This window comes from Leptonychotes weddellii, chromosome 8 (assembly GCF_054177405.1).
Source record: "Leptonychotes weddellii isolate Sample4059 chromosome 8, ASM5417740v2, whole genome shotgun sequence".
Classification (NCBI taxonomy): Eukaryota; Metazoa; Chordata; class Mammalia; order Carnivora; family Phocidae; genus Leptonychotes; species Leptonychotes weddellii.
The window spans coordinates 20896284-20906951 of NC_138376.1; the positions used below are offsets into that span (position 1 = coordinate 20896284).

The 10668-nt window shown below is 55.7% G+C and overlaps 2 protein-coding genes across 2 annotated transcripts in view; one reads left to right on the forward strand and one right to left on the reverse strand.

The window, feature by feature from the left end:
* Window positions 1–591: 591 nt before the first annotated feature.
* FOXC1 (forkhead box C1) lies at window positions 592–3536 on the forward strand. Its single transcript, XM_006731871.2, has one exon. It carries the CDS (start codon window positions 1151–1153, stop codon window positions 2813–2815), a length of 1665 nt encoding a protein of 554 aa, XP_006731934.1. The 5' UTR covers window positions 592–1150; the 3' UTR covers window positions 2816–3536.
* A 3728-nt stretch (window positions 3537–7264) lies between these two features.
* GMDS (GDP-mannose 4,6-dehydratase) overlaps window positions 7265–10668 on the reverse strand; it is a gene marked incomplete at its 5' end in the record, with an annotated part of 322994 nt that continues 319590 nt past the window's right edge. The window contains one exon of the mRNA XM_081827535.1: window positions 7265–7333. Coding sequence (XP_081683661.1) covers window positions 7265–7333 — 69 coding nt within the window. The remainder of the gene's footprint in view (window positions 7334–10668) is intronic.

The window sequence follows — 10668 nt, forward strand, 5'->3', positions numbered from 1 at the left end:
CAAGCTCCGGGCAAGAGGATCTCCAGGAGGGGGGTGGGAGGGCCAATGAACACAGCTGTGAACCGAGTGAGACTGGCGACGAGAGGGAAGGAAGAGGTGGAAAGAGAGGAAAGGTGAGGGGAAAAGGAGGGGAAGAGAGGCCCAGGAAATCCCGGCACTGGAGTCAGCCAGATCGACCAGGGAATGGGAGAGAGCCAGCCCGAGTTGGGGCTCGAGGACTCGGTGACATCTGGGAGCGGTGGACCGAGGAAGGGTCTGCGTGGGGCCCAGGAGGACCCAGGAAGTCTGCGAGAACAATGGACGTCTGTGCGGAGGGCCAGGAGTGGGAGACTGCGGGCGGCTGCGGCGGGCGGCTGGGGCTCGGGGGCCGATCTTGCTGTGGGTGCAGGCCTGGCACGGCCAGGGGCAGGGGTAGGGGCGCCGGCTCCGAGCGGCCGGCGCGCGTGTGGTCAGCCCCGCGGTCCTCCCGCAGCTGGGCGCGGGCAGCCTGGGCTCGGCCTCCGGCTCATTCAGAGGCGGTTCTCGCCTACCATTGGCTGCTGCTGCTGTGGTGGGGCGGGGCTCCGCTGCCCGGAAAAAAATGTAACTGCGTAAAAAAGTCCTCGCCTCGGTGACGGATGCTCAAAAGTTCAGAAGTTTTCCCAATGCTTCCTTAAGCGGCCGGCGCGCGAGAGACTGAAAAAAAGGTGACGCGGGGCCCGGCAAGGCGGCCGGCGCGCTGCCCCCCGCCCCTGGTTATTTGGCCGCCTTCGCCGGCGGCTCAGGGCAGAGTCTCCTGGAAGGCGCAGGCAGTGTGGCGAGAAGGGCGCCTTCTTGTTTTTTAGTTTTGGCTCTGTTCTGCCGTTCTCGCCTGGAAGTTGCTCCGCGGGTTCCTTCAAGGCCGTTTGCCGCGTCCTCGTCCGGCCCTCTCCCCTAGCACCGACCCCGAAGTGGCCCGAGGCGCCCCAAGAGCCCGAGCGAGCGCAGGGAGAGGCCGCGCGCGGCCGGCGGTTTCGGGAGGCGGCGGCGGCGGCCGAGCCGGACTCAGCGCGGCGGCCCGGCACCAGCTCTGTGGGGCCCGGACTCGGACTGGGCAGCCGGCGCGGCGTGGCCGGCCTAGGGAGGGTGGGGGGCGGCGGGAGGCGCGGGGCGGCGGCGGCGAGCGGGGGCCATGCAGGCGCGCTACTCCGTGTCCAGCCCCAACTCCCTGGGAGTGGTGCCCTACCTCGGCGGAGAGCAGAGCTACTACCGCGCGGCGGCGGCGGCGGCCGGGGGCGGCTACACCGCCATGCCGGCCCCCATGAGCGTGTACTCGCACCCGGCGCACGCCGAGCAGTACCCGGGCGGCATGGCCCGCGCCTACGGGCCCTACACGCCGCAGCCGCAGCCCAAGGACATGGTGAAGCCTCCCTACAGCTACATCGCGCTCATCACCATGGCCATCCAGAACGCCCCGGACAAGAAGATCACCCTCAACGGCATCTACCAGTTCATCATGGACCGCTTCCCTTTCTATCGGGACAATAAACAAGGCTGGCAGAACAGCATCCGCCACAACCTCTCGCTGAACGAGTGCTTCGTCAAGGTGCCCCGCGACGACAAGAAACCGGGCAAGGGCAGCTACTGGACGCTGGACCCGGACTCGTACAACATGTTCGAGAACGGCAGCTTCCTGCGGCGGCGGCGGCGCTTCAAGAAGAAGGACGCGGTGAAGGACAAGGAGGAGAAGGACCGGCTGCACCTCAAGGAGCCGCCGCCGCCGCCGCCCGGCCGCCAACCCCCGCCTGCGCCGCCCGAGCAGGCCGACGGCGCCGCGCCCGGACCGCAGCCGCCGCCAGTGCGCATCCAGGACATCAAAACCGAGAACGGTACGTGCCCCTCGCCGCCCCAGCCCCTGTCCCCGGCCGCCGCCCTGGGCAGCGGCAGCGCCGCCGCGGTGCCTAAAATCGAAAGCCCCGACAGCAGTAGCAGCAGCCTGTCGAGTGGGAGCAGCCCCCCGGGCAGCCTGCCTTCCGCGCGGCCGCTGAGCCTGGACGGCGCGGAGCCCGCGCAGCCGCCGCCGCCGCCGACCGCCCAGCCCGCGCCGCCGCCGCCGCACCACAGCCAGGGCTTCAGCGTGGACAACATCATGACGTCGCTTCGGGGGTCGCCGCAGGGCGCGGCCGCGGAGCTCAGCTCAGGCCTCCTGGCCTCGGCGGCCGGGTCCTCGCGCTCGGGCATCGCACCCCCGCTGGCGCTCGGCGCCTACTCGCCTGGCCAGAGCTCTCTCTACAGCTCCCCCTGCAGCCAGAGCTCCAGCGCCGGCAGCTCGGGCGGGGGCAGCGGCGGAGGGGGCGGTGGCGGCGGCGGCGCGGCGGGAACCGGGACCTACCACTGCAACCTGCAGGCCATGAGTCTGTACGCGGCCGGAGAGCGCGGCGGCCACTTGCAGGGCGCGCCGGGGGGCGCGGGCGGCTCGGCGGTGGACGACCCCCTGCCCGACTACTCTCTGCCCCCAGTCACCAGCAGCAGCTCCTCGTCCCTGAGTCACGGTGGCGGCGGCCAGGAGACCGGCCACCACCCTGCGGCCCACCAAGGCCGCCTCACCTCGTGGTACCTGAACCAGGCGGGCGGAGACCTGGGCCACTTGGCGAGCGCGGCGGCGGCGGCGGCGGCCGCGGGCTACCCGGGCCAGCAGCAGAACTTCCACTCTGTGCGGGAGATGTTCGAGTCGCAGAGGATCGGCTTGAACAACTCTCCGGTGAACGGGAATAGTAGCTGTCAGATGGCCTTCCCTTCCAGCCAGTCTCTGTACCGCACGTCCGGGGCTTTCGTCTACGACTGTAGCAAGTTTTGACACCCCCGCCCCCCCCCCAGGTCGAACTGAATCGAACCCTAAGGCAGGAACAGAAAAGAACCATCAATGCAAAATCGAAACCAAAAAAAAAAGAAAAAGAAATCCAATTTAAAAAAAAAGAAAACCTCGAAAAACATTCACCAAACCAGCGAACAGAATCCCTCCAAAAATTCAACTCACCAGCACAAAGAAAACTATTTTCTGAAAAGATTCAGAGCCACCTTCACTTTGCCTTATCTAAATAAACAAAACGGTAAACTATTTTGTACAGAGACAGCAAAATCATGGTTTATTAAAGGACAGTGTTACTCCAGATAACACGTAAGTTTCTTCTTGCTTTTCAGAGATCACGCTTTCCTCCTTTCTCTCCCATTCCCCTGCCCTTCTCTTTCCTCCACCTCTCACCTGTAAGATATTTTATCCTATGTTGAAAGGAGGGGGAAAGTCCCCGTATATGAAAATCGCTCTCTTTTTATTCATGGACTTGTTTTAAAATGTAAATTGCAATATAGTAATTTATTTTTAATTTGTAGTTGGATGTCGTGGACCAAACGCCAGAAAGTGTTTCCAAAACCTGACGTTAAATTGCCTGAAACTTTAAATTGTGCTTTTTTTTCATTATAAAAAGGGAAACTGTATTAATCTTATTCTATCATCTTTTTTTCTTTTTGTTGAACATATTCATTGTTTTGTTTATTAATAAATTACCATTCAGTTTGAATGAGATCTATATGTCTGGATACTTTAATACAACCTTAATTATTATAAGAAAAAAAGATTTCAGATTAAAACATGAGAAATAACCTATTCTCCTCCTAAATAGCTGAAAAATGGAGAAACCCTCTGACTATTCCTTGTCAAATAAAAGTCTCTTTTTGTTTAGATTTTTTTTTTCCCTGCAGCATCTTCTGCAAAATGTACTATATAGTCAGCTTGCTTTGTGGCTAGTCAAAAGATATTTTCCTAAACAGATCTGAGTTGGCATATACACTAATATATTTTTTTCAGTAAGGACAGAACATGATCTGGAAATTCTAAGCCCATGAATCAGCAGCAGTGTTACCACAGTGCTACCTGTGTGTAGAGATATGTGAATGTTCCTCCAGATATACACAGATGAATATTTGGCTTGTGCATCACATTAAAAATCGTGATGTCTGTTATACATACATCCCCGTGAGCCAAATGCTGGATAGATATTTTGCCTATTAATTTCACTCCTTTGTAAGAGGAAAAATAAACCAGTTTTTAAATGTATGTATATAACTCATCCACATTTACAATCCTTCATGTATTACATAGAAGGGTTGATTTAAAATATATATATATATATATATATATATATATATATATATATATATATATATATACTGTGGGTTGGAAAGGGATATTTAATCTCTGGGAAACTATTTTAGAAGATATGTTTGTAGAACAATTATTTTTAAAAAAAGATTTAAAGCAATAAGAAGGAAGGAGAGAAGAGCAGAACATTTTAGTCTAGGGTGGTTTCTTTTCAATCCATTTTTTCTTGTTAATTTACAGTTAAACCTAGGGGGCAACCCAGATTGGCCCTCCCCCTTTGTAAATAACCCAGGAAATGTAATAAATTCATTATCTTAGGGTGATCTGCCCTGTCAATCAGACTTTGGAGAGATGGCGATTTGATTACAGACATTCAGGGCCTTTCAGTTTGTTTTCGAGATAATACAGTTTCCTGCTATCTGCCGCTCCTATCTAGAGGCAACACTTAGCAGTAATTGCTATTGCTTGTTGTCAAAATTTGATCATTGTTAAAGGATTGCTGCAAATAAATACACTCTAATTTCAGTCAAAAACTGCTTTACGTGGCCTCTGATTTGCTGGGTCTCCTCCCTGAGTCGTAAACCTAATAGCTAGGGAAGATCGCAGCGGCGCAGGGCGCGGGTGTCTCTCCGGGTCAGGCTGGCTGGGACTCGCCTGACTGCCGCGTTTAAAACCTCTTGGCTGTTCTCAGCCCGTGGCCCTGGAGCTGCCTCGGGTTATCCCCTTGGGGTGGGCAGTGAAGGGAAAGAATCCATTGCCAGACCTCTTAGTTTGTGCGTTGGTCTACTTTTGGGAGCCGACCCTGGAGCCAGGACTTGCGGACAAAGGGTCCGGTGGCTGGAGCTGGGTTGTCTAGGCCCGGATGGGAAGCGGCAACAGGTGACCAACGGAATGGCCCCGTCCGCTGGGACGGGTGACCTATCCCAAGGCCGGGCAGCTCCAGCAGCCAGAGACTGTACCTTTCTCGACTTGCCTGATGCAACGTTTTGGGATGGGGACTTGGCGAGGCTAGACCTGTGGCCCACTCGGGGCTTTCCTGCTGGGGCGTTTCTCTGCGGCCCGGGTCCTGCGGGTCGCTCCTGGCCCGACGCCGGCCTCCGGGACGCCGCTCCCGGACGGGAACGCTCTGCAGCTAATTAGCTGTAATTACCCGCCGCGGCCTGGGCCCGGCTTCTGTTTGTGTTTAGAGCTCCTTCCTCTACCACCCCCCCGCCACGCTTGCCCTCCCCCCCACCCCGCCCGCCGCCTCCCCTCCCCGGGTTCTCGCTTTCCTCGCCGCTGCCTATCCCACCCCACCCCCGAAATCAGTTGTTTGGGGGAGAAAAGAGTCCGAGGAGACCTCTTGTTAGGCGTGGTGGATGAATCGCAGGTTGGGTCGTGGGTGCCGGGAAGACCAGGCTGAGCAGAAAATGGCAAAGAGCAGGGCTGTGTGTGGAGGGACGAGGGTCGCGGAGCTAGGAGGAGCGCTTTGGGGCCTTCGCCGCCTGGGTCGGGGGAGCCGCGGGAAAAGTAGCTTGCCCGGCTCCTATCCCGCACCTCCGCCTCGCGCCACCTGGCCCACGGTACTCCCTTTTTATACTCCTCGCTGGCCGCCTTTGTTTTGAAGACACAAGCGTGTTTAGGTGCTCAGCCGGGGTGGAAAGGTCACAGGCACTCCATTGCTCTCGGGTGACAACGCGACCCGCGCCAGCCCGCAGCCTCGGCAGCTGCACGATTTGCAGGACAACCCCCAGACCGCCCCGCCGGGGCCTGGTCGCGCCGGACCTGCCAGGGCCAGCGCGTGGGCCTCAGGCGGCCTCCCTGGCTGGGCTGCGTCCTCGCGCGGCGTGTGGGGTCGGTTTCCAGAGGCCACAAATCACTTGGCGGTGGCCGGCGCGGGGAGTCGCTCGGCCTAAGGGACGCGAGAGATATGCAAAGCGGGCAGGGGGTTCGGCGTGGTCGGGGTCCACGTGCTCGTACCCCTCTGCCTCTCCTTGGGCCTGGGCTTTGCAGCCGGAGCACGTCGCGGCCGCTGCCAGCTCCCGGCCTACCCCAGCCTGGCTCTCGAGAGCTCGACTGCGCCGCTCCGAGGGGTGGGCTGCGGGACGATGAGGCAGGCGATGTGGGCCGGAGGCGCGGTCGGGGGCTGCCTCTGCCCTCGCGCCCCGAGGGAGCGCACGCGGCCTGCGCTGGAGCGGCCTTGCGGGGGTGAGCGCGGCGGGGGAAAGAACCCGCTCGCTCCCGGCTGGGGACCCTTCCCGCCCACGCCAGAATGCGGCGTGGGCAGCGGGCACCCCTCGCTCTTCCTTCCTTGGGGCCCGAGTTCCTGAGGCTAGAGAAGGCACCCTGCATGAGTGCTGTGCTTGGGCTCCTGCGGGCCCGCGAAGAGCTCCTCTCCTAAACTCCTGGGAGTGTTTACACACTTGCCCGGGACAAGCTTCTTAGCAATCATTCTTGCCCTCTTCTATTGCAACGTTTGAAAGTTTAGGCATGGAAGACATGAGTCTAGGAAGGTGTTTGTGTTATTCATATATACTGATTTCTACAAGAGTTGCCTAAGTAATAGTTCAGAAGCTATGTTTGAGTGGAAGGTCAGAAGTTCTGCTCATTATTCTGATTTTTTAAACCATATAGGTAACGTTTTCTACTCTCAATACATGTGCTTTTGGACTCTCAACCAATTTAAGAAAAAAACAACTACTGCTGACCTTATTGAATCTGGGAGAACTACTTATTCCTTAGTTTGCACGTTTGATATGCACTTTTTCAGCAATAAGAATATTTTTTCTGTAAAATATTCTAAGAGAAACTTCTTGCTATTTTAACTAACAGACAGTACATTTTGAAATTAGCCTTGGACACAAGGCAGGATCTAGTGGTCGGGACTTGGCTAATTTTGAAGTGAGCTTCTGTAGAAAACTTTGGGATAGTAAGTATTTTGTCCTTTATGTAGCAGTGGGTGCATTTATTTGCTTAGCAATTTATACAGTGAGCAAGTAAATGCCAGCATGTTACATGCCATATAAAAACGTGCATTTTGGCATATTGCACGTGTGGTAGGAACGCGTGCTGTTTTCCAGGGCTATATAGTTAGCAGAGCTTTTTTCACCAGACTGCATGCAAACAAGCATGCATTTTACAATTTATCATTCTACACAGTTTGTGTCATTAATAATCAATGTTTGCAGAGGAATAAGGCTCAATTGTGCTGGTGGTCTGTAAGCTCTTGGCTATTTCCTGCGGGGGTCAGAAATAAGGGTCAGGAAACAAGAGTGCCTTATACCCCTATCAGGCTCCCCTGAACTTCGATAGGTAAAGAAGAGACATAGTGGACCTTTTCTCTCCCACCCTGTTCTCTAGGGAGGGGGTCTCAGTTTTAAGATGGAGGGCCGTTAGTTTTGTTCTTCATGGTCCAAAATTCCAGAGAGGCCCTGAACCCTCCACAGGTCCAGGCTGCTTGGCCAGGCTGCCCTGGAGGGAGAGGAGGCATCCACTGGGGAGCCAGGTCCCGGACACCCACATCCGTGTTCTCCCCAGCTGTTCGTGGTACTGGAAACAACAGTGGTGGGGCAACCCTTTCTTTCTACCCGCACTCCACATCTTACAGCTCCTGGAGAGAGGCCCCGTTTGCTTCTGAGCCCAGTTCTCACTACTGGATCCTGCCTGCTCTCCCAGGGCCTTCTCTTTAGACTCCTCTCAGCTCATTTCAGAGTGGGTTCATGAAGCCATTAGCCCTTCCCATCGGGTCATAAACAAATGTCGCGTTAAGGGCAAGATTGATAGTGGCCATGTAATAAAGCTGGCCAGGCAGGTTAGATTCTGTGCGGACATTCTTTAGCTAAGCAGGGAGCTTTGGAGGGAGGCAGGGAGAAAAGGGACCAAGAGACTATGTCATAGTCCTCACCCCACCAAGTTTTGGGGTGTGGGGGAGCAGAGAGTGGAGAAGCCTTAAGCTCAGGAGAGCTCCCAAAAAGCAAGACCTAGTTTATTCAGACAGTGGTCACAACGACGTGGGGGGAAAAAAAAACTGCTGAGATTTGCTATGGGGCCCTAAATGTCATCTTCAGACACCTACTTTTCTGAAAGCTCCTATTTCAATTTATAAGGAGGTTAAGAGGTTCCTTGAAATGAGTTTTTATTAATGGCATTTTCACTCTCACTTAAACAGAAAGTCTTCCTTTACTATTTGGGTTCTACATTCATAGCTGGACTTTTGTGACCTGATACCTCCTTTACTCTGTCTCTCCCTTTTTGAGTGTGATTCCAATGTAGTCATTACGTTCTATGTGTCCTTGTACCTCTATCCCTCTATTCCTCTCTTCGTCACTTTCTTCCCCCCCCACCGCCCGCCACCCTTCCTCCCAGGCCCTTTTAAAAGTCCTGGGGGCCCCAGAGTTTCTCCCAGATGTCTCCCAGCTTAAGCTACCTACCCAGTGGCAAGTATGCTCAGGCTCTGAGCCCTCTGGGTGATGGGCCACAGGGGTTCCTGACCTGGAGGGTACACTCAGGCCTCAGACAGAGCTGGGGCCACGTGTGAGCAGGACTGGCAGGTTCCAGGTCTGAGTCCAGTTGGAAAAGGAGCAATACTTAATTAAATGAATTCCAGCTCCAAAATCCATTCAGAAGAATGAAAGCCCCTTCTCCACGACATTCTCAACGTGATTAGGAGTGGAAAATTGAGCAAAATGTACCATGTCCGCCTTATTGGAAACCAAAATACGGCACAGAGAGCATAAGGCCTGACTTAAGACCTTTGTTGTGCTCCTTTCCCATCTTACCGTGGCTCCAAAGAAACCCTCTGTTTTATATTATTTTTTTTATTGTTTACTTGATTTTTTCCCTCACTGATTTTAAATTTGTGGCATATTGAGCGTATTATAGGAGATGCAGTAGGATCTGGAATTTCCTTGCATATAGGCCTGAGTCTGTCTTCAAGACAGGAGAGAGGGGTGGAGCACCCATAGGGAGGCAGCCTGAGAAGGGAGGCTGGTCTGAGTGGTCCTCAGAGAGGGCCTGACATTGCTTCCTGCTCAGAGTCTACCCACCTGGAGTCTGGAGGGTGATTCCAGAAACCTGAGGGGCTCTTCCATAGGCCTCTTTGCTCTTCCAGATGGCACCTGCCTCTATTCTCCCAAAGAGCATCTTCTCTTTTCACTGGTCTGCCCTTGGGTTCCTCCAAGCCCACTGGTCAGCACTGCTGGTCACTTGTACTAAACTGCCCATCTTCTTCCCTTAGCTGTCCCTGTTCCCAAGAAGGAGACTGGGTGGGCTTCTCATTTACCCCCTAAGTCAACACAGCTCAGTGCTACTTGGGTGGGCATGGAAGTGCAATTTGTGAGCCCATGGAGTGAGCAGCGGGCTGGCAGCCAGGGCCAGGTGGTGGGGCCTCTCCATTGACCTGGGTGGTGGGACCCCAGGCAGGGCCTAGGGACAGGGCTTGGAGGGGTCTCAGAACTCGAGGTTGGGGAATGAAGAGGTCGGAGGTAGAACTTTGAGGTTGATTTAGATTGAGAGATGAGAGACAGACAGAGACATAGACAGATGGAAGGAGAGGGGAGAGGGTGAGAATAAGAAAGGGAAGACAGGCACCCTCCCTCCCCCATTACCTACCCTAGGGAAAGAGCAGGAAAACCAACACATTTAGCACCATTAACTCTTAAGGACTCCGCATTTCCTTGGGTATAAAATCAGGTCATTGGTCCCTGAGGTGTACAGGGGTCTTGTTAATGGTACAGATGTGCAAACAGGACAGAGTTGAGGAGCAAGTGTTTAGGTGGCAATGGGATTCTTAAAAACCTGCCATTGGAGGAAAAACGAAAACTGTCCTCTGAACTGCGCAAACCCTGCAGCCTGGAAGGTGTTCAGGGCAGCCCCTGTCCTCGGAGCCCGGTGCGCCAGGACCGTGTTGAGGGGTGCCATTGTCCCCCAAGTCGGGCTGGTTCTGCAGCGCCAGGGTTCGCGTTCCGGTCGGGCCGGCCACTGGGGCCTCTCTGCAGCACGGGCACCCCCGACAACAGAGGGGGGGCTTCCTTGCCGTTCCAAAGAGGATGTCTACTGTCACCCACGGAGGACTCACACGGACAGTGGACAATGGGCTTCGCAGCTGGCCACTCGGGGAGTGTGGTGGGCTAACCCGGGGTGGAAGGGTGCCGCCCGAGCCTCTGCCGGAAGTGTCCCGGGGAGAGCCCGGAGGGGGGCTGGGAGGGGATGGAGGCCCCGTCGTTGTTCCCAGAGCCAAGGGCTGCCTAGGTGCTAGAAATTCCCTGAGAGAACTCGAGGGGCTGATGTCCTAGGTCACCTGTCCCGCGTCCTTACGGCGGCTTCCTGCGTGCCCACTCCCACTCTGATTCCACGGAATATCCAGGAGGTGCAGGGCAGTTGTTTACAGTGCATTTGCCGACCGAGAAACAATGTGCCGTTGCTCTGCATTTGCGGGCGGCCTCCCGGGCCCGCCTACCCACCGGCTCAGTCCCCAGGAAAGGGTCCGTGGAGCCAGGGGCCCCGGGGTGCCGCCGGGATTAGGCCTCCCCTCTCCCTCCCTCCCTCCCGGGCTATGCGGGGGGTGGTGTGTG

Excerpts from the sequence above, each read along its gene's own strand:
- FOXC1 (XM_006731871.2), top strand. The coding sequence starts at position 1,151 with ATGCAGGCGCGCTACTCCGTGTCCAGCCCCAACTCCCTGGGAGTGGTG.